We start from the raw sequence: 22,779 nt of genomic DNA, 5'->3' as shown, positions 1-22,779 counted from the left end.
GGAACTTGAAACTCTCAAAGAACTAATAAAAAAAAACTTAAAATATATCTCTATGGTATCTAATACATTAAGTAAGATAAGAACAGAGCCAAGTCCTGGATAAATACTGCTGCCACATATGCATTACACAGTCCTGGGAAATGAACAAGACTGGGGAATCTTCTTTATACTGTGTGAATATGTGTCTCTGTGAGTGGGTTAAAAAAGAAGCTGACTGGCCAATAGCTGAACAGGTAGAGGTTAGGCAGGACTTAGAGACAAAAACAGAGCACAAAGAAGAAAGGGAGGAGGTCAGAATAGAGAGACAGAGAGGAGATGAGCTTGCTGTACTAAGAAAAGGTACCAAGCCACATGGCAGAGCATAGATAAGAAATATGGGTTAGTTTAAAATGAAGAGTTAGCTAGTAACAAGCCTGAGCTATTGACTGAGCATTTATAATTAATACATAAGTTTCAGTATGGTTATTTGGGAATTGGCTGGCAGGAAAAAGAAGTCTACCAAGAGATGGGGCTCCTGGGAGACAGAGCTGTAGAAGTTTCTTTTGTTCATTGTGAATTCTAGTAAATATATGTGAAATTAAAATTTCTTGACTGAAAAAAAAAAAAAAAACTTGCCAGGCAGTGGTGGTGCACACCTTTGAATCAGCACTCGGGGGCAGAGGCAGGCAAATCTCTGAGTTTGAGACCAGTCAGGGATACACAGAAAAACCCTGTCTTGAAAACAAAAACCTGATACTCCCTTCTGATGCCAGAGAAAATCTGCATGCATGCACCCCATAGTCACATAAATAAAAATAAATCTTTAAAAGAAAAAAAAACTCTATACAAGGAACAAAATTTTGAATCTTCTCATGGACTAAGAGAAGCGTGAGGAAATGATGGTGATAGGTTTGCAAGTGGTTTTCATTCCTTCCTCATCATGGGTGAGCTCTGGCTCCTGTTCATGGGCAGCAGCCAGGGCTGAAGATGGAGCCAGGAGGGCTGTGAAGCAAGGATTTCCAGACATGACGCTAATCAGCCCTGCAGGGGCCTTTTACCCAAATGAGTTCATCTACCTCAGGCAGCATATGGTCCCCTGTCAAAACTCTGAAGGTTAATTAAATGGCTTACCAATAGTGCATTTTACTTGTCACTTATGATTTGTTTCTTTTATGGAAGGCAGAGGGGAATTATCAGCTTTATTGATTAGTTCTGATTCTAAATATCAAATGGAGAAAATGAAATAAATTACTACAATAAAATTTTTGGTTATGTTAGAATTAGCTCCAGTTTAAGCAGACATATGAAACACTACTTTTAAATTATGAAACTAAAGAACTCATACCAGTATCTGAAAATTTCCTAATAAAATAGAGAGATTTACCTATGGTAACAGGTGTCTGCTCTAGTCAACCAAAAATCTAATTCCCATAACTGTGCACAGAGTGAGAAGAACTTGGGAAATACAACAGGCAGAGGCTGAGGGTGGTGCTGACAGGTACTGTAGGCAATCCACACCTCTTTCTCTCCCTCACAGAGCTCAGGAAGGCTCTGACTCATTCAGGCAGTGGCAATCTACTCTGCATTAATGGAAGCGCCTACCAAAGAGCAAAGGAAAAGTGTTCCCGTTAGCTTCAAATTAGAACTATTTCAGGAGGAAAACAGCCTACTGAGTGGAACATTAAAATATTCATGAGAAGAATATCTTCAAAGACATTAATAATTAGAAAATCTGTGCCTATACAGTGCTCCAAGGGAAAAAGTGTGCAGAGGTCTGGGAAGTGTGAAATCTTCAAACTAAACACTGACTTCAGGAAATTCAAATGAGACAGTAGTTACAAAGCCAACATTAGTCTTTGTGCTGACTGGTAATTACTGTTTCCCCTTCCTCTCTGGAGTTCTTCCAGGTCTGGAAAGGCACTGTCTTCATGGTCACTGCAGTGGGGCAGCCATCCTAGACGACCTCAGGCTCCAATCAGACCAACTGTCAAGGACCAAGGCCGGTTAATCCCGCCTGTCAGCAATCGTCCTTTTCTGCCTACTCATCTCCCTGCCACAGCTCAGGCCCACTTCTCTCCCATAGATTCCTGGGACGGTTCCTCTATGGGCTCCATCCTTTCCTTCTACCCCATGTCCCTCTCATTTCCCCCTTTATCTGCCACGGGGAACAAGTAAGACTGTTAAATCCTCTGCTCCAAATACGTCAGTTGTTCCCACTATGCCCAGGATGTCGGGGAAGAAGAGAAAAAGGAACAGAAGGAAGGGAGGAGAGCCGTGAAATCCCTCTGCTCACAATGTAGCTGTTCACATATAAACTCACAGCAGCTGTGGTCACTGCACACGCTGAGGCCCAGTCCTTAGCAGACAAGCTGCTGCAGTTGACAACCACTGTCTTTGGGTCACTGGACGGTTCCCCCATGGATGACCCTGTACCCAGGAGCATATGGGCAGTACAAACTTGCCTCAGTAAATAGAAAGAGAGGAAAAGGAGAAGGAAGGCAGGCAGGCATACATAAACGCTTAAGGTTTTTTTGTTTTTTAAATAGTCTATGTCATCTTGAAAAGGATTTAGGAGAAGGAGGGAGATCAAGCTGGCATGAGCTCAAAGACAAACTTTGAGTGACGGTGACCCACCATGCCTGTGCTCCCCGAAGGTGGTGATGACAGCCCACCTGTGCCTGTGCTCCCAGCAGGTGGTGAGGACAGCCCACCATGCCTGTGCTCCCAGCAGGTGGTGAGGACAGCCCACCTGTGCCTGTGCTCCCAGCAGGTGGTGAGGACAGCCCACCATGCCTGTGCTCCCAGCAGGTGGTGATGACAGCCCACCTGTGCCTGTGCTCCCAGCAGGTGGTGAGGACAGCCCACCTGTGCCTGTGCTCCCAGCAGGTGGTGAGGACAGCCCACCATGCCTGTGCTCCCAGCAGGTGGTGATGACAGCCCACCATGCCTGTGCTCCCAGCAGATGGTGATGACAGCCAACCTGTGCCTGTGCTCCCAGCAGGTGGTGAGGACAGCCCACCTGTGCCTGTGCTCCCAGCAGGTGGTGAGGACAGCCCACCTGTGCCTGTGCTCCCAGCAGGTGGTGAGGACAGCCCACCATGCCTGTGCTCCCAGCAGGTGGTGATGACAGCCCACCTGTGCCTGTGCTCCCAGCAGGTGGTGAGGACAGCCCACCTGTGCCTGTGCTCCCAGCAGGTGGTGAGGACAGCCCACCATGCCTGTGCTCCCAGCAGGTGGTGATGACAGCCCACCATGCCTGTGCTCCCAGCAGGTGGCAGGCTGAGAAGGATGACCCTGGGTTTGAGGTCAGATGTGGCTATATAGAAAGAGCCTACCTCAAAACAACAGACTTTTTCTAAATAAAAAGTAAAAGGTATTCTTTCCGTAAATAATAATGTTAATTCATGATTTTGGTGCTGCTTCTCTCCCATGAACTGACTTTTACATTACACATTGAAGACTTTTAGCAGGACAGTGCAAGTCTTTTTTAAATCGTTTCATAAAAGAGTCCATTTAGCTATGCCTAGTAGGTCAGGCTTTTCATCTCAGCTACTTGGGAAACAGTCTGGAGGATCAATTACAAGTTCAAGGCCTGCTTAGGCTACAGAATGAGGTAAAACTCAGTCTGGGTAACTTGGTACATGAGACACTGTCTCAAAATGAAAGTAAAAGGTGGGCTGAGTATGTGAGCAGTGTCAGAGCACCTGCCCAGCATGCACCAGGCAAAATGAAAAAGAAAAAGAAGGGAAAGGGGGGAGGGGAGGGGAGGGGAGGGGAGGGGAGGGGAGGGGAGGGGAGGGGAGGGGAGGGGAGGGTACCTGTGAGGAGTGCAGACTCTTGGGCTCCACTCAGACCTACTGGATCAGGTTCCCCACATTTACCAACACCTCTTAATGCTACACAGTTGTATTAAAAACTTGAAAGGCACTGTTCACAATGGCTTCTGAAATTTTCCCATGTAAAGACCTAATAAAAACTAGAGGATACTTAATACAAACCCACTCCTAAATATAAATGGCTCAGTATTGCATTCAGCAGACATGGAGTTGATGAACTGAGTGTGTAGGCAGACTAACTCTGAACACATGAATCCACACCAGAAGAGCAGAACTGCAGTAAGAGTCGCTGTAGCGTTTTTTAGCTACACTTGTTTGTTCCTGCTAACTTTCAAATGGATTAAGTGTTTTTTATTCTTTGACGATTTGATACATGTAAAAATGTATAATGAATGTTGGCCAATTCCACCCCCCAATCACCTTCCCTTACCTCCCTCCCTCTGAACACTTTATATCCAACAAGTCCCCTCCTATTTTTTCTTCTTCTTTTATGTGACCTACTGAGTTTAATTCAGGTTGTTAGCATGAGCATGGAGTGGCTACACATCTGGAAAAAGACACACCTTTCTCAAAGCAATCAAAGATCACAGTAAGTTTCAATAAGATCAGCCTGAGCCTTATTTATTTTGTGTGTGTGTGTGTGTGTGTGTGTGTGTGTGTGTGTGTGTGTGTGTGTGTGTGTTTGTGGGGATGCACTTGCCCATGCCAATGTTCATGTGGAAGCCAAAAGGTCAATGTTGGTGTCTTTCTCTCACTCTCCATCTTATTTTTTGAGACACAGTCTCTCACTGAATCTGCAGTGAATCATTTGGCTAGACAAGCTTGTCAGCAAGCCTCTGAAATCTACCCGTCTCCACACATCACCTCCTTCCCTCCAGTGCTGGGTTACAGGCACATGTGCCACATCTGGTTTCTTACTTGGGATCTGAACTGAGGTCCTCATGCTTGCACAGTAGGCACTTTATTCACTGAGCTCCTGCCCCTGCCCCACCCCCGCCCACGACTCAGTCTTTAAACACCACTACTCTATTAAAATTACCAAATCTATTCAAAATATTACTGCCAAGTATGCATAACTAGAAAAATAAGAACTAGTAATTCAGAATATTCTGGTTTCAGACCATCCTTTCTTTTAGAGACATAGATGCATGTCTCCAAAAACAGAAAACAATGGGGCCTGCACTACTTAAAGAACTGAATGAAAAGGTGTGTCCTACCCTCAAGAAGTGAATAAATGAAGCAATACATAGATCTTTGTTTGGTTACTCAGAAATGTCAAAGACGAAGCCAGGCAGTGGAGGTATATTATGCCTTTAATCCGAGACAGAGGCAGATGAATCTGTGTGAGTTCAAAGCCAGCCTGGTCTACAGAGCGAGTCCTAGGACAGCCAAAGCTACAGAAAAAAATCCTATCTCAAAAAAAAAAAAATGTCAAAATAATAATTTGAACTCAGGGATGACATACAAATTTTTACTGTGTGCTCCAAAGTCCTAGAAAACATGGAGCATTTTTTTTCCTTAATATTTCAGGGTATAAACATGACCTAATATAAAATGGTATGATGTAGTACCTTAATGTTTCAAAAAATGTCCAAACAAAAACAAAACAAAACAAAAACCCTCATCTAGAAACCAGTTTTCAGACATCAATCTGAAAACTAGAAGAGGTGGGTGTTTGAAAAATTTAAGGTTGAAGTAAGCTATAAAAGTTGGTCCTTCGCCGGGCGGTGGTGGTGCACGCCTTTAATCCCAGCACTCGGGAGGCAGAGCCAGGTGGATCTCTGTGAGTTCAAGGCCAGCGTGGGCTACCAAGTGAGCTCCAGGAAAGGTGCCAAAGCTACACAGAGAAACCCTGTCTCAAAAAACCAAAAATAAATAAATAAATAAATAAAGTTGGTCCTTCATGTTTGGAACAAAGCAGAAGTTCTTTCCTGAATCACTAAATAGAAACAACATGACATGTGACGACAAAGCAGAACACTTAGCCAACAGTGTGAGTAAGTCTGAACACTTGCCACACCAAGTGATACGCTAGAGACTCCCTCCGTGGAGACTAGAGATGTCAAAATTCTTTCAAAGAAGCAAACATTCACTTGCCTTAAGCCAAGTAATATGCTACATTTAAAATATGATCAATGCAGAGCTTAAATACATTCAAATATGATTCCTATTACTGGCTGTTGAGAGCAGCAGGGAAGACCTCCTCCAGGGGCCTCTGATGTACACAGAGAATTCAGGGGTCTAGCCTCTCCTCCCCTGCACCACCCCAGGGCTGGGTCTAAGAATATGACATTATCTTCCCTTGGAGCTCTAACACAGAATATCCAGTATCCATAGATCCAAGACCAGAAAGTGCATGCAACCATCTGCCTCCACATGATCCCAGAGTGATCTGAGCTTAGAAAGGAAGAAATGCAGGTCCTTGCCCAGGTCGTAACCCACTTCTATTACTATGATTTATCTTACTGGATCCAGGTTCTTAAACAGCAGGATATCTTTGCAAGCCTCTTGCAATCTGCTTCTCTGATCATCAGTTTTTGGATGTATTATCTGAAAAGACACCAAAATCAAGAAAACAAATACAACAGTTAATACCAGGTAAAATCCAAACAAAAAAAGGAGTGCTAAAGAGAATAATGGTTAACACTCAAGTTCACTCAGCTGGCATGACATTCACTCTGGGTGGCTAACAAGTGTTAGCCCATAAGCAGTCCCTTGGTCTACAGAACACACCAACATTGTGCTCAGAAGCTCTTGGAAAGAGAGCTCTCCCCAAGATCAGCAAGCACATTATGAGAAGATGCATGAGCATCAAGAAAGACAACAAACATCCCAGGCTCTGTGGACATGTACAAAAGGACAAAGTGTTATTGTTACACTGGATAGTTAGCCCCTGCCTTCATTCCGCTGCTATGACTCAAACTCTTCTGGATACAGGACTTTCCTTTAAAACTTGATAATGTCTGCAGAAGCAAGGAAGTTCTTCAGTGTATACTGCATCAAAATTCAGTAAGATTCTAGGAAAATTGCAGGTAACTGCCCCAATAGCCGGCAAGGAATTTACAAAGGGGACAAGCAACCATGTACTGCCCCCAGAGAATGTGCGTTCAGAGGAAATGGGCCCAGGAAATACTGATGCGTTCATTTTAAGATTAAGTTAAGAGAAGCTGGTGTTCCATATTCTCACTGAACATTTGCTCCAGGACAACACAGCAGTCAGAAGGTCCTCTGAGAGGAGCCTGCTAACTTCTGAGGCCCTTTTGACTAACCTCAGACTCAGACCAGCGAGGCTAGTTTCTTTCTTAAGACATGGGGATTGAACTCAAAGCCTTGCTCATGCTAGTAAATGCTCCACCACCAAGCTATATCCCTAACACCAAAAGACTCTTTTTATTGTGAACATTGGTAGTTTATAAATAAAAAAAAAAAAAAGTGGTAAAAGACACTTCTTAAAGCAGCCATGGAGTAGATTCCTGGAGACCAACACACGACTTTATCCTATTCCAATGTTCATTCAAAGAATGACTATAGCCGGGCAGTGGTGGTGCATGTCTTTAAACTCAGTACTTGGGAGGCAGAGGCAGGTGAATCTCTGAGTTCAAGGCCAGCCTGGTCTACAGAGTGACTTCCAGGGCAACCAGGGCTAGAGAAACTGTCTCAAAAAACCAAAACAAACAAACAAACAAACAAAACAACAACAACAAAAAAAGGACTATAGGATCTGATAAGTGAATGTCTCACCTCTCTCATTAAAGTAGCCAGAATCAGACAGCAGTAAATCTGTGCCCACAGAAACATCAGCACCCACAGGTGTTGTAGAATATTATTTTAAGGTGTGTTACTTTTGTTTATGTTGCATTTGTTTAACTCTGTAAAGCTGTGTTACAGTGCCTGTCTAAAACATCTGATGGTCTAATAAAGAGCTGAATGGCCAATAGCAAGGCAGGAGAAAAGGTAGGTGGGCTGGCAGGCAGAGAGAATAGATAGAAGGAGAAATCTGGTATGAAGTAGCTGAAGAAGTAGGCAGAGAAGGAGGAAGACTCCAGGGGCCAGCCACCCAGCAACACAGCAAGCCACAGAGTAAGAAACAAAGAAAGGTATACAGGAATAGAAAAGGAAATGCCCAGAGACAAAAGGTAGATGGAATAATTTAAAGTTAAGGAAAGCTGGCAAGAAACAAGCCAAGCTAAGGCCGGGCGTTTATAAGTAAGAAAAAGCCTCCATGTGTGATTTATTTGGGAGCTGGGTGGTGAGTCCTTCAAAGGAGTAAAAAACAACCAACAATACACAGGGACATTTAACTCAACCGAAGAGACAGTTAACAAATCAATGAAATATAAGCCTGAAAGAGTTGGCAGTTATAGTATAAGGAGATCGCCTTGATGGGTACCATGCCTTCCATGATTTACAGATAACACGAAAGACTATCAGCTAGTGAACAAGTCTCAGCAGTTTTTCAATAAAAGTGTGTGACTTGGGACTAAACGTCCTCACAGACTGAATCCCGTGTTTGAAGGCTGTGGAGTCTTTGGCAGGTGAAGCCTGGCTAGCATAAGCAGATAGGTATGTGCAGGTATCTTATAACTCCTTGTAGTTCCAGACCAGCATTCTCTTCCTGGCTGGTGCCCTGTGACATTCCTGTCACTGTCACAGCCACCTCTCACCCACATGATGGACTAAAACAGCCCAGAAACTGGATCCAAAACAAACCTTATTCCCTTTTATTATTTCTGCCACGCTTTTTTTCTCTTGATATGAGAAGTCACTATGTAAGGGGTAAAGTATGTGAACCTATTGACTATCTGACCCATGCTCATCTGAACCTAGACCCTAAGATGACAGGTGAACACAATGCTACTAACCAGTGCTACACAGAAACCTTCAAACCTCAGATCACACTAACCAGAGTTCCTCACTTCCTACTTGAAATACAAGAGATGAAGCTGAGTGCTACTTCTCACTCTGAAAGCAACAGTAAGGTGTGCCTGTGGGGCAGCCACAAGGGACAGGGGGTGGGGTGGGGACTGAGGATCAACAGCAAGGGTGTGCCTGCCAGGCAGCCACCAGCCACATGGGTGTGTGTGTATAAATGCCAGCCAGCCATGGGGGGTTGGGGGTTGCCAGCCGGGTGTGTGTGTGTGTGTGGGGGGGTGCCACCTACAGTCTGTTCTCCACTCTGTGATGCTTCACCCTCTGTCAATTCAAGTCTTTCGCCTTTCTCCCCACATTTTCTCTTCCTGTGAGGTCTCAACAGGGAAGCGCCCTTTGATTTTTTTCTCCTGGTCCCCTAGCTCTAACCCATTAACATTTCTAAAGTGTGTTTTCCAGGCCCACCCCAGGGCTGCAGCTGCCCATCACCCACCCCTCCCTGACACAGTTCTTTCCGAAGACCCTCGGTGTATTACATTCTGTGCTTTGGGAGCCCTCAAATGTTCCCCTGATGTTCTCATGGCTCAGAAGATGCTGCCTGCTTCCTCAGCCTCATCTTTCCATCAGGCCTGACATCATTCTACATACTAGGTTTGTCTCTGGAACTCTTCAGCTTTAACAATGTACCCAAAGTGTGAGCTTTTGCTAGCCCATAGGCTCTCTTAATTTTTATTAAAATTTCTCATTTCAGGATAAAAATCTTGTTAAACAAGCATTTATGTGGCATTTGACGTATGGCAGGTAGTATTTTGTTATTGTTGTTTTGTTTTTTGTTTTTTCGAGACAGGGTTTTACTGTATACCCCTGGCTGTATACTCACTTTGTAGACCAGGCTGCCCTTGAACTCACAGAGATGCACCTGCCCCTGCTTCCAAGTGCTGGGACTAAAGCCATGTGCCACCATCACCCAGAGTCAGGTAGTATTTTAAGGGCCCCATAAATATCAATTCTTTTTAAACTAGTAACAGACCCCTGGAAATAGGTGGTCATTTAGAGGTGAGAGAGTGGATTCACTCAATTAACTTCTTCAACAACTCACAGTCCATGAGCTGCAGAGCTGGGATTCATCCCTGACAAGCTGGTTATGAGAACACATTCACACCCCAGAACAGTAAACCACACCTGCAAGCACATCTGTAGAGAATAGTCTCTGAGCTAAGAATGGCTTTACCTTTGTCTTCTCTCTGTTTCCCTCTGTCTCTCTCTCCCTTACCCCTGCACACAGACACATACAGACACACGGACACACAGACACAGACACAGACACACACACACACACACACACACCCTTTCTGACACATGGAAATTCAATGAAATTCAAGTGTCCTCAGAACCCAGACATGCTTTCATCTGTTCACTGTGCTGATTCTGAGCCACAGCAGCATAGCTGAGTAGCTTTAAAAGAGCTTCCGACTCCTAAATACAAAAACATTCATGTTCAGAAATAGTGAATTTTCAGTTAAAAAAAATCCCCACATAAAACATTTGCCAACTCCTGCTCTGAACTTCTACTGCCTTTCAAGGAAAATAATCAGCAAAGCAACTAATACGGTTCTAATTGCTAAACTAATAGTTCATACTCTGTTGCAGAGGCAACCTTGCACACTACCCACTCCGTTCTCCTGGACAACATAGAGGAGATCCATCAACCATCCAATGAGAGCACTCCATTCTCCAGCTACAAACCTTAACAGACCCCACACTGAGCTGACAGTCCACCTGCGCCCATCAGAACTTCACTGATGGGGGCTGCTCATGGTTAGATGCAACAGGGAGTCCAGACTCTTGTACTGTCTCACGTCTTACCTCGAGAGACCTCCACTCACTTCAGACAAGCAGACAAGCCTTCAATTCCTATACAATGTCTCACTGCACTTTGACACTTCATGTTTTGTAATTACTCATTAATTCACTAGTTTGCATCTGCCACTAGCCTCTGAGGAAGGGGGCGGGGCCCGCTTCACTGCGGCCTACCTAGCAGCTGGCCAGCTGTGCAGAGGTGCTTCAGAGTGAGTCTGTCGAAGAGAATGAGGAAATACATGGCTTCCCTCTCATCACATGCTAGATGTATACAACTCTTAAATTCTCATTTATTACTGGTATTTCAACTAAAACCCAGATTAATTTCCAAAATTAGTCTTAAGTATTCTGATTTTCTTTCAATTCATATGAAGATAAATACTCATTTCTATTAGGAGTTTGCAGATTTCATGATTATAAAGAATTCCAGAAATATTATGAAATGTTACTCTATCAAAATGCAGTATGTATCTTCCTCACAGATGTTTTTCAATATCTATCTAGAGCTAACTAATTTTGACATCTGTAATAATCATTCCTAGAAACTATGGTACAATTTGCCTTATAGTTTTAAGGCCAAAGGCAAGGAAAATTTTTAGTATGCTACAGAAAAGCATTTCAATCTAATCAGAATCCTAAAGCATTTTACCATAATCATTACTATGTTATTAATATATTACATAGGAACTTAAAGTATTAGAGAGGACAAGTCTTAGAGTGAGGCCCCATCCCACAGACCCCAGTGCGTCTTAGAGTCGATGCTGTTGCCATAAGACTTTGACCAAAACAACTTTGGGAGAAGGGTTTATTTATATTACAGCTGTAGTCCATCATCCAGAGAGTTCAGGACAGGAACTCAAACAGGGTAGAAACCTGGAGGCAAGAGCTGATGCAGAAGCCATGGAGGGGTGCTGCTTACTGGCTTGCTGCCCACAGCTTGCGCAGCCTGCTTTCTTATAGAACCCAGGACCATCAGCCCCCAGGCATGACACTGCATACAGTGAGCTGGACCTTCCCGTATGAGTCATCAATCAAGAAAACACACCACAGGCTTGCCCGAAGATCAATCTAGTGGAGGCATTTTCTCAGTTGAGGTCCACTCTTCCAAAACTGACTCTAGCTTATGTCAAACTGACATAAAACTAGCCAGCACACCCACCTTCCATAGAAAATGTCTGCCCTTATTTATATAACTGGTCTTTGAGTCTTGATTTCCTGGTCCTGCCCCAACTGGCCAGCACTGGGCTTATTAGAAGCTCCTGGGAAACCGGATCTTGAACTGAAAGCCAACAATAAGGAGAGTGTGGCTGGTGAGCACCGCTAACCCCCCTTAACATCTGCACCTTTGCCGCTGAAGAACCCTAAAGCAGTGGTTCTCAACCTTCCTAATGCTGAGATCCTTTACTACAGTTCCTCATGTCGTGGTGACCACCAACTCTAATTATTCTTTATCAATAAAAATTCAGGAGTGAGATAATGGGGTAAGAGCCTGAAAGATCAGAGAAGCAGAGAAGACACCAGTCCTCTCTACCTGCCCCATTCCTTCCTCCAGACAGACAGACAGACCCCCCTCTACCCTGCCTTACTTCTTTCCTCCTGTCCGATCTGTCCTCAATCTTCCAAAACCTTTGTGGTTAATTTGGTCAGTTAGTGGCTAACTCTGCCCTCTGACGCCAAGCAAGCTCTATTTGTTATAACATGATCAAAATACCACACAATACCCTACCTTAAAATTATTTTCATGGAGCCGGGCGGTGGTGGCGCACGCCTTTAATCCCAGCACTCGGGAGGCAGAGCCAGGCGGATCTCTGTGAGTTCGAGGCCAGCGTGGGCTACCAAGTGAGTTCCAGGAAAGGCGCAAAGCTACACAGAGAAACCCTGCCTAAAAAAACCAAAAAAAAAAAAAAAATTATTTTCATGGCTACTTCATAACAGTAATTTTGATACTGTTATTAATCATAATGTAAATATCTGATATGCAAGATATCTGATATGTGACCCCCAAGGTAGTCTCTACCCACAGGCTGGGAACCGCTGCCCTAGAGGCAGGCAGCCCCTGTCTACGTGTGGCTTCTGAACTCCTTCTGGAATTCGTAATACATCCAAACATGTATCCAATAAGCTCTCACTGGTATTTTTTATGTTTAATTCCATTTGATTGGTTGCTAAGTGAATATTAACTAGAATGGGAATGAACTGGCCAAAACATTTTACTTAACTAACTCGAAGGTTCAATGGTATCTAAAATCCCTCTCAAGGTCTGAGTAGAGTCATGTTGCTTTCAAACCATGTTCCTTAGCTTTAGTTTTTATTTTTATTTATTTATTTATTTTTTTTTAGTTGTTGTCAGTTTTTCAAGACAAGGTTTCTCTGTGTATCCCTGGCTGTTCTGGAGCTCACTCTTGTAGACGAGGGTGGCCTTGAGCTCACAGAGATCCTCCTGCCTCCCAAATGCTGGGATTAAAGGTATCCACCACTACCACCACCCAGTTTAGTTTTAGATTGTTAAAACGACCTTAAACTGCATTATCTTGATTGCTAAATTTTACCATATAACTAACCACAAACAAAGGAATGTGTGTACTCCTCAACTGTCATGCATTACTGTTTCTGCAGATATACAGATGAAGCACGTGATAGGCAAGGTAGTTTTGTAGAGCACACACAGAGCAAGTAACAGCATGGTCTAGAGTAGCAACAGAAGAACTTGGTTGCATATGTATATGGGTATACACCGAGGGTACAAATATACTTCAGGAGCTTAACAGCCTAAAAACTCCGAATCTGCTGTCTGCTATTCTGCATTTTTCAGAGCTATAGATAGAGGTTTTAAAAAACTCTTTTTAAGAGTGAAGATGCAAGAGATTTTTCTAAAGTGTATACAAAGAAAGGAAGGAAGGAAGGAAGAAAGGGAGGGAGGGAGGGAAGGAGAGAGGGAGGGAGGGAGGGAGGGAGGGAGGGAGGGAGGGAGGGAGGGAGGGAGGGAGGTCATTAACTCATGTTCAGGCACAGTGATCTCTTATTAAGTTTACTTCTTACTGGATCACTAATGGGAGAAGTAAGCTAAGGATACAGCTTAAAAGCGTACAAGGCAAATTCTACAGAATCATCAGGGCCTCCAAGAACCAGTCTGCGCAAAGCATGGTGTGATTCTAGTGAGGTTTGTCTGCTTCTGAGGAACCTTCTGTTACCAACTGACAGGAGCAGAAGGTCTTCACTAGATCTCACCATAGTAGAAACACTTCTTATAAATAACTATGGCTATAAGAAAAATAAATAGCTCAAAACATTTTTCATCATCAGGATACCTTTACTGAAGAACTACACCATAACTTCAGTGAGCACTTATGTTCCTGTCTCATTTCATTCAAAAGAGACTTTGGGGGGGGGGTAGGGAGAGATAAAAATAATTCTACAGAATTTGAAGTAGAAATAGTCTATCAAGATAAGATGAGGAAAAAAAATAATTTCAATGTCTGTCCTGAAAGTCTGTGTATCCATTGTTATTTTTCTTACATAAATGCATTTAAACATTACCTAATTCAGTAAATTACATACCCTGGACTCTGCATCATCTTCTTCTTCATCAGGATTATAAGCTTCTGCACAAACTGCAAATATAAAAGGGGACATTTTAAACATCTGTTCATCAAATACATGCAATAAATATCTTTAAAAATTAATAATCTGTGAACTTCAGACACAGGACCCAGAGGCCCCTGAGCTGGTACTGTTTTGAAAGCCTTGTCCCCAAGAACTAGAGTTCATGGAACCAGAAGATGCCATGCAAGCTTCCAAAGGAGAGAAGCAGCCAACAGTCCTACCCAGATATGACACTTAGGAACCACAACAACCACCAGCATGGCACGATAACTCCAAGGGTGCGGTGGTGACAGGCACACCTTGGCAGTAACCAAAGCTCTCTAATTGTACTTAAGATCTGTCCACAGGAAGGAAATCATGCCAGGTACCGGAAATTTAGCCAAAGGGATAGTGAAGTCATGGATCTTGGAGGAGATCTACAACCACCACCTTACTAAGCCAGCATAAATCCTAATTACATTCTAAACATTGTCCTTACCCATAGATAAGTATAACTAGTCTTCACCCTTCATCGAGGAAACTTTGCAACAGACAGAGACAATTACAGATAATCACAACCAATCAAATGCAGAGTTGTGGAGCCCAGTCACAATGGATACATCTACAAAACACTCCCACACCTAAGGCTCAGGGAACATTGTGGAAAGATTGTAAAAGCCAGAGGACTAGGGAGTTTGCTGTGAGACTGTGTCTTCTTGCAATGTCAGAAGCTACACCCATAATTGTTGTTTGTTTTTGGGCTCTTTTGGGGGGAGCCTGCCACCCAGCTCCCAAATAAATCATACATGGAGGTTTATTCTTAATTATGAATTCCCAGTCTTATTTTGGTTTGTTGTTTGCTTGCTTTACTTAACTTAAATTATCCTTTTGACTCTGGGCTTTTCCCATTCTCTTACTTCTGTAAATCTTACTCTTACTCCATGGCTTGCTGTGTAGCTGGGTGGCTGGCCTCTGATATCCTCCTCCTCCTCTGGCTCCTAGATCTCTAGTTCCCTCCTCCCAGGTTTTTCCCTTCATATATTCTCTCTGCCTGCCAGCCCCACCTATCCTCTCTCCTGCCTTGCTATTGGCCATTCAGTTCTTTGTTAGACCATCAGGTGTTTTAGACAGGCACAGTAACACAGCTTCACAGAGTTAAACAAATGCAGCATAAACAAAAGTAACACACCCTAAAATAATACTCTGCTACACACAGTCTTACCAACACAACTGCCTAAACATGTAAACATGAGGTGACCAAGAATGGCACCAGCAGACATGCTGACGTAGATGGGGAAAGCCCAGGAGCCCTCAACTCTACACAAAGAACTACTGACAAACAAAGACTGCCAAGAGTGGGAGAAACAGTCTTCCCCAACACACCAACTGGTTAACCACTTTCAAGTGGTTAACAAAACATATACATACAAGTAACGTTATACAAACTGAGCAAGTTGTATTTGATTATTTAGGAATGTGTGTATGTGTGCATGCACACATGCATGTTAATGACGATTAATGAAAAAAGAGGCTATGAACTTGAAAGAGAGCAGAGATATAAATGTGGGACATTTAGAGGCAAGAAAAGGAAGGGGAAATGGTATAACTATATTATAATCTCAATGAAAAAGAAATTTTTTTAATTAATGATGATAAAGAGTACCATGATGGTTTTAAAAAAAAAATCCATTAATTACAGAGCAAGAAACTGCTGTGGGATAATGCTCTTGTATGCTGGTTTAATAAAAGGCTGATTGGCTAGTAGCCAGGCAGGAAGTATAGGCGGGGTAAGCAGATGAGGAGAATTCTGGGAAGAGGAAGGCAGAGTCAGGAGTCACCAGGCAGACACAGAGGAAGCAAGATGACAAGGCAGAACTGAGAAAAGGTCCCAAGCCACGTGGCTAAATATAGGTAAGAATTATAGGTTAATTTAAGAGCTAATCAGTAATAAGCATGAGCTAATGGCTGAGCAGTTATAAATAATACTAAACCTCTGTGTGTTTACTTGGGTCCAAGCGGCTGCAGGAGGGGTGGGACACAGGAAAACTTCTGACTACATCAGAAACCTACCCCCTAAAATTGATTACATTTAATTTATAGAAATTTTTATAAGATAAATCCATACTTTATGACACTAGTGATTGCTTTTTGCTTATTCCTTTCAAAACTGTATTTCTAAGGCAAAGGAATGTTTATGACCTAAAATTTACCTAAGAGAACATGAACCAAAAAAATTCTAAGTTTGCCATGAAATAATCAATTTAATCATATAGCTATGAGAAACTTTCATGAATTATTTATAAGCCACTTTCTCAGGAAAGTGTTGCTAATACTGGGAGTATTTCCTCCTGGTCTTTGTCAGAGTTGAATTTACATTGCATACACAGTCTGAAAATCTGCTTTCTGTTCCCTTAACACTAAGGATGTTTGTGTCACCAGAAACAGTAAATATTGTTAAGGACTACAAATTATGCTGCCTTGCTATAATTAACTCCATTCCTAATACTGAGCATTTAACTGGCTTTTTATTACAATATTTTTGCAATATTGTACTTCTTTACCATAAATACATGTAGACATTTTAGACTATTCCAAATGTTATTCTGGGAGCCAAAAAGGCATGACAAATCTTAAGTCATATTTATTACAAAAGGCTGCACCCATCCATTGTTCTACAAAGAATACAATAAAAGAGCTGGGTGCCCACACTTAAAATCTTTGCCAATTTAAAAGGATTTAAATATTTAAACTATTAAATACAAACAACTACCAAATACCTTTGAATATATATATATATATATATATATATATATATATATATATATATATATATCCTTTGTTGTCATTTATGGGAATGTTATTTCCTTTTTGACTAAAGCTAGTTTCTTTCTCTCTTTTTCTTTTTCTTTTTTTAAGGACAAGGTCTCTCTATGGCTGTCCTAGAACCCACTATGTAGACCAGGATGACCTCAAACACAGAGATCCACCTGCCTCTGCCTCCCACATGCTGGGATCAAAGACATGCACCACCACACCTGGACATAGCCAGTTTTTGTACATCATTTTACACTTAGACTGCTCAAAATAATTTAAATCAACTTACTTGTTAATGTTTATTACAAATTTTCACAAATTATGCATGTTTGTTTATGCTTAATGTAGTAATGTGTGTTGAGGAAGGAACTGCCCCAATATTTAACTTTAATGACTTAACTCCAACATTAACTATCACAGGAATACCCACTTTATGAGCTTGGACACCATTTTCTCAGTTGCAAATCTAAAGATTTGCTACTTTTCTTTCATTTTTTAAAAAGGTATGTTTTTTAAAATTTTTACTTGAGTCTATATAGAGAGTTTATTTTGGCTAAAATATAGAAACTGAAAGATCAAAATAATAATAATAATAATAGTAATAATAATAAAAAATAAGGATCACAAATGCCTTCCCCAGGGTCTCAGGATGGCAGCAATAATAATGTCTATCCTCTTTAGTACCTTTATCATCATTACTATAAAATACAACATAATCTTCCTTTCTGCAGGCCTTGGTCTGTGCAGCCATATTAGTAGATCATCCAAGTGGGAGGGGCTAGAGGAGGCCACAGACATATAGTGGACTTGGGTCAGGGATGCTAATTAAAGAGCCTACAAGGCACAGTAACCCCCTCCCCTGCAATTAACCATCTCCAAACACAGCATTATCTGGTATCAAACGCTAACAGTACTGAGGCTCAGAATCCCTGACCTAGAGTACTCTTTCCCATTCAATCTCACAATCCTCCAAGAAGGCAGCTACTCCACAGATGAAACGCCAGGACACAGAAAGGTCAGGGTCAAACATTCTAGTAAGTGACAGGACCCATATCTGACCCTAGGACTGTCTGTCTTGACTCCAGAACCCTTGCTGTCAACCACTGTTTATACCTAAACAATTTGGGAAAACTTGCCAGCACAATGCCTAGACTTCAGTTTGTCTCAGAAATTCCAGCAGAAACAGGGTTTCTTGGGAACAAGCTCAGATTTAAAGACCTCTAATGATTCATAAAACCAAAATGTGAATTTAGTAAGTAACTTCCTGGACGAAGTATGAAGTCAGCATGACCAGTCAGTTCTCTCTCTGCAGAAAACCACAGAAGCAGCCAAACCATAATTAAGAAGTTGCTTGGTGATCAGGAAATGGGAAGTTAAGAATTTATCAAAGAAAAGTCTAATGATATCAGGCTGGATAACATACATGCACACGCATACATTATGGATCATCTGGCTAATTTGGTTTCCACACTTTATTTAGATTGGCTACAACTTTCCACCAGGCATGAAAATCTCTTCTAGGTGAAGCTCTGTAACCTTTCCTTCCTGTGAACGACAGTCAGACAGGGAACAGGATGCTCTATCGTTTGTACAGTGAAAAAGGAAAGCACGGGCCAATGTTAAAGGTTTTGACTTTTCAGAGGGTTACAAAGGGAGATTAATCCAAATGGAGGGTGCTTGTGAGGATGAGGACCACGAAGGTGACAAGCTCATATGATCAACACATTCAACAGGAAATGAAATAGTGAACATGCTCAGTCCTCCAGTGACTTGTGGTCTATGGCCCTGCCTCATTGGTGCTGTCTTAAGTTTCAGTTCACAGAAAGCATCCTGATCCTCTGTTTCTAACCTGCTGGTCACTATCCCCTACCTAAAACAACTTGGAATAAAAATTCTGTTATTTTCCAAGCAGCTTACCAATTGTCTCAATGTCGTGTATTACTTAACAACCCTCTAATCTGAGTATCTACTTTATCATACAAGGTGTGTTTGTGGTGGGCTATTTTAATATCTTTAAAGTCTTTATTTTGTCAATATTGTAAGGACTGCCGTTGTTTCACTGGACTAGAATTTACCTCCTATACCCCAATGACACTTGTAACTCTGGAGAGTTACTGTGGTGGGCCTTACAGTCTGCTGAGCTATCCCAACTGTTTCCTTTAATTAGAACCTACCTTATTTTCCTTCTTCTCCCCAGCCCCAAGGTAAAAGTCAGATCAAGAGTCATGGGTTGGGGACACGGGGTGCTTACACTGTACCCACGAAGCCCCAAGTTTACTCTCTACCACATACCCATGCACTCCCCACACACAAATGGACATGGTACCCATGAAGCCCTGAGTTTACTCTCTACCACCCACCCCCCCACACACAAATGGACATGGTACCCATGAAGCCCTGAGTTTACTCTCTACCACCCACCCCCCCCACACACAAATGGACATGGTACCCATGAAGCCTTGAGTTTACTCTCTACCACATACCCCCCACACACGAATGGACATGGTACCAATGAAGCCCTGAGTTTACTCTCTACCACCCACCCCACCCACACAAATGGACATGGTACCCATGAAGCCTTGAGTTTACTCTCTACCACCCACCCCACCCACACAAATGGACATGGTACCCATGAAGCCCTGAGTTTACTCTCTACCTCAACCACCCCTAACACACACACACACACACACACACACACACACACACACACACACACACACACACACACACACGGGGAGGAGAGGGCTTGACCTTTCACCCACACAGAGCTAATTTAGGTGTGTTCATTTCACTGAGAACCTTTTGTGCTTCTCCAAGAGTGTGGGAGGAGTCACTGTCAGCACTTAACACACGATGTTCTTCCAAACATGGTAAACTGCTTGTCTTGCCACCCTCTAGGGACTGACTGGGTACTCTTGTTCCCTAGCGGGGACAGGGCACACTGCCTGGCTTGGTGCACATGTGAGAGACTGACAGGTGAACAGTCTTCCACGGGCCTTGAGAATGGAGAAGCTGTTTCTTTCTTCTAGGCCACAGCAGCACACCAGTGTTACAGACACCCAGGCACATTCTGAATAGACAAAGAAAAGCTGCTCTAGGTTATCTGTTCAAGAAACAGGGACACAGAGAGTGAGTGAAAATAAGGGCTTCTATTTTACTCACTAAAGGGCAGAGATTAAAGAACTTGGTAAATACTTGTGTAAAATGAATGCGTATCGGACTCTGGATGGATGGCTTGTCGAGACAGTCTTCATGTAATTTGTGCTGCCTCTTCTTCTACCAGAAACACAGTTGCCTTTTATCTTCCAGATAATCTGAAACTCGTCCTCAAACCGAATTCTTTACTCTTTGGAAACTAAACAGTAGAGAGAGAGTCTTAAGATCTATTTAAGTTTCGCTGTTCTACTGCAATCTGTATATTTGGACAGTATACTGGCTGTGGAGAAGAGTCTGGGAATTGAAGCACATCTCCACACTGAGTGTGTGCACTGGTGTAGCCAGACAACTGTCACAGACTGCAGAAGCAGACCCAAGAGAAGATCTGCATCGACTTTCCATCCTGTCGAATTTGGCCTTCCATCTTCCTACACTCTATTTATAGTGTGGTAGACAAAGGGTTATGCCAACTCCAAAGTTTGTTGTTTTTTTAAAAGCAAGATCCCTCTTTACTCCATTGGTTATGTTTGAGATTCAATACAGTCAGATAACCTGATATTTGGCAAGAATAAAACCACACTGGCATCTTGGTTGACAAAGACTAGTAATGAACTCTGGGAGCCACTGGGTACTCAACGCTGATGCTGTATGCCCTTCATAAATATTCATTGGAAGAATGACAGGCAAATATGGCCTCTACACAAAGACTGGTTCAGAGACCTTTTCATCTAGAAAAAAAACTATCTTTTGCACAATATACAAAAGTTGATTTTTTTTTTGTGTTTTCAATGCACTCAAATTTTTGCATACTTATTTAAATAACAATTAGCTTAAAATAAAGTGCATATAAAAGGACAGGTGTATTAGACAACAGAGTTCTCACTCAAGATGGTTAAACTTAGCTTACTGGAGTTGAAATGCCCTCCTACATGAGAAAAAACTTTAACTTTTATAATTATCAGTGAAGAAAACGGTTCCCAGGGGCCAAAAAAAAAGTGTTACTTAAAAAAAAAGTGAAAGTACAAAATATACACCAACTGCATAACAGATGCATAGTATATCTACAGTAAAATGTCATTGAGGCAATGGAGGGGGAGACCTGGGGAAGGTGATAGAGACTGAGCACACCAGTATGAAAATGTACTCGCTCTGGCTAAGGGAAGCAGTGAGGTGATGCCAGGCTTCCCTTCACTTTGGTCTCATCTTGGGTCAGGCAGTGTGGCATGTATCTGCTCTCAGCTTATAGGTCGTGTTTCTATTGCTGTGTTAAGACACCAAGACCAAGTCTACTTGGGAAGGAAAAGGTTTATTTATTACAGCGTGTAGTCCATCACTAGGGTTTCAGGGCAGGAACTCAAGGCAGAAACCTGGAGTCAGGAACTTGTGTAGAGACCATGGAGGAGTGCTGCTTACTGGCTTGCTACTGGTGGCTTGCTCGGCCTGCTTTCTTATACTATCCAGGACTACCCAACACTGCCGCCATGATCAGGAAAATGCCCTACAGGGCTTCCCCTACAGGCCAATCTTTTCTTAAGATTCCTTATCAGGTAGCCAAGAGCGAGAGACTAGATAGACCATGGACTTAGGGGAAAACCTAAATGTTATTTTTCTGCTAAAGGAACATGGCCATAAAATGACTTGTAATGACATATTCATAGACCAATGTCGTTCTCAGTCATCATCAGAGAAGCATCCTCCTGCAGTAGGTGGGAACAAACACCCACAACTGGATGGTGTGCAGAGTCGGAGATCTTGGACTGCTCAGTCCTAAAGGACATGTCTCCATCAGATCCCTCCCCTCAGGGAACTGTGGAAGAAGAGAAGGAAAATTGCAAGAGCTAGTGGAGATGGAAGGTGCTGACATAAAACTCACTCAACGGTGTTTCTGAAGGGTTGTTTCATAATGCTTTGTCTGGGCATTTTTTTTTTAAACCTCACAGGTCTTTTGCTTATATATTAGGATTTTTGGTTTTGCATTCTTATGAGATTTCAGGATGTGCAAGCATGTGTGTCTCGGTCCCTAATGTGTTTCTTGTGCTTTTTCTTTTGCTCCTTTTTCCCCCTTCCTGTTTGTTCTGTTCTATTCTGGCTTTTTGTTTGTTTATTCAGTTGCCTGTTTTCTAATGAGAGAAAGGTATTTGGGTGGGTGGGGAGATGGGGAGGATCTGGAAGGAATTAGGGGAGGGGAAACAGTGATCAGAATGTATTGTATGAGAAAATCTATTTTCAATAAAAAATAAATTATAAAAAAATCAATCTTATAAGCAAAATTAGAGTATCTCATGCCCTCCATCCACTATAGCAGGGACCACCTCAGATTTAAAAATAAGATTCCTTACCCTTGGACATAGAGAACCTACATGTCAAGTTAGACTGGCTTGCAAAGATGAAATGGTATCTCAAATCTCAGTGACAATACAGGTTCACTTCTTCCTCACAAGGTATATCCCCCTCAACACAGTGAGCATTTTGTTTTGAACAGTCTTTACTGAAGTCAGAGGCTGGGAGTCCCCACAATCTGGAATGTCACCAGACCCTATAGCAGTGGCATACTGCTCAGGGGCTCTGGAAGCTTCACCCTAAAACCTCTTCTGCTAAGATGTATGTATAGAAGGAATGTATAAGGTATTTTATTGCATAAAAGGCACAAGCATTGCTGACTTCAAGGAGACAGGGAAGTGCA

General features: G+C 42.5%; 1 protein-coding gene across 4 annotated transcripts in view; it reads right to left on the bottom strand.

The window, feature by feature from the left end:
* Positions 1-22,779, bottom strand: part of Prkar2b (protein kinase cAMP-dependent type II regulatory subunit beta) — a 106,397-nt gene that overhangs the window by 27,227 nt on the left and 56,391 nt on the right. For all 4 annotated transcript variants that reach the window (XM_006989527.4, XM_042260732.2, XM_042260733.2 and 1 more), the window contains exons 3-4: positions 14,103-14,155; positions 6,282-6,365 (exon numbers count right to left, since the gene is read on the bottom strand). In XM_006989527.4, coding sequence (XP_006989589.1) covers positions 6,282-6,365; positions 14,103-14,155 — 137 coding nt within the window. The remainder of the gene's footprint in view (positions 1-6,281; positions 6,366-14,102; positions 14,156-22,779) is intronic.

Source organism: Peromyscus maniculatus, chromosome 14 (genome assembly GCF_049852395.1).
Source record: "Peromyscus maniculatus bairdii isolate BWxNUB_F1_BW_parent chromosome 14, HU_Pman_BW_mat_3.1, whole genome shotgun sequence".
Classification (NCBI taxonomy): domain Eukaryota; kingdom Metazoa; phylum Chordata; class Mammalia; order Rodentia; family Cricetidae; genus Peromyscus; species Peromyscus maniculatus.
This window is presented reverse-complemented; position numbering and strand designations above follow the sequence as displayed.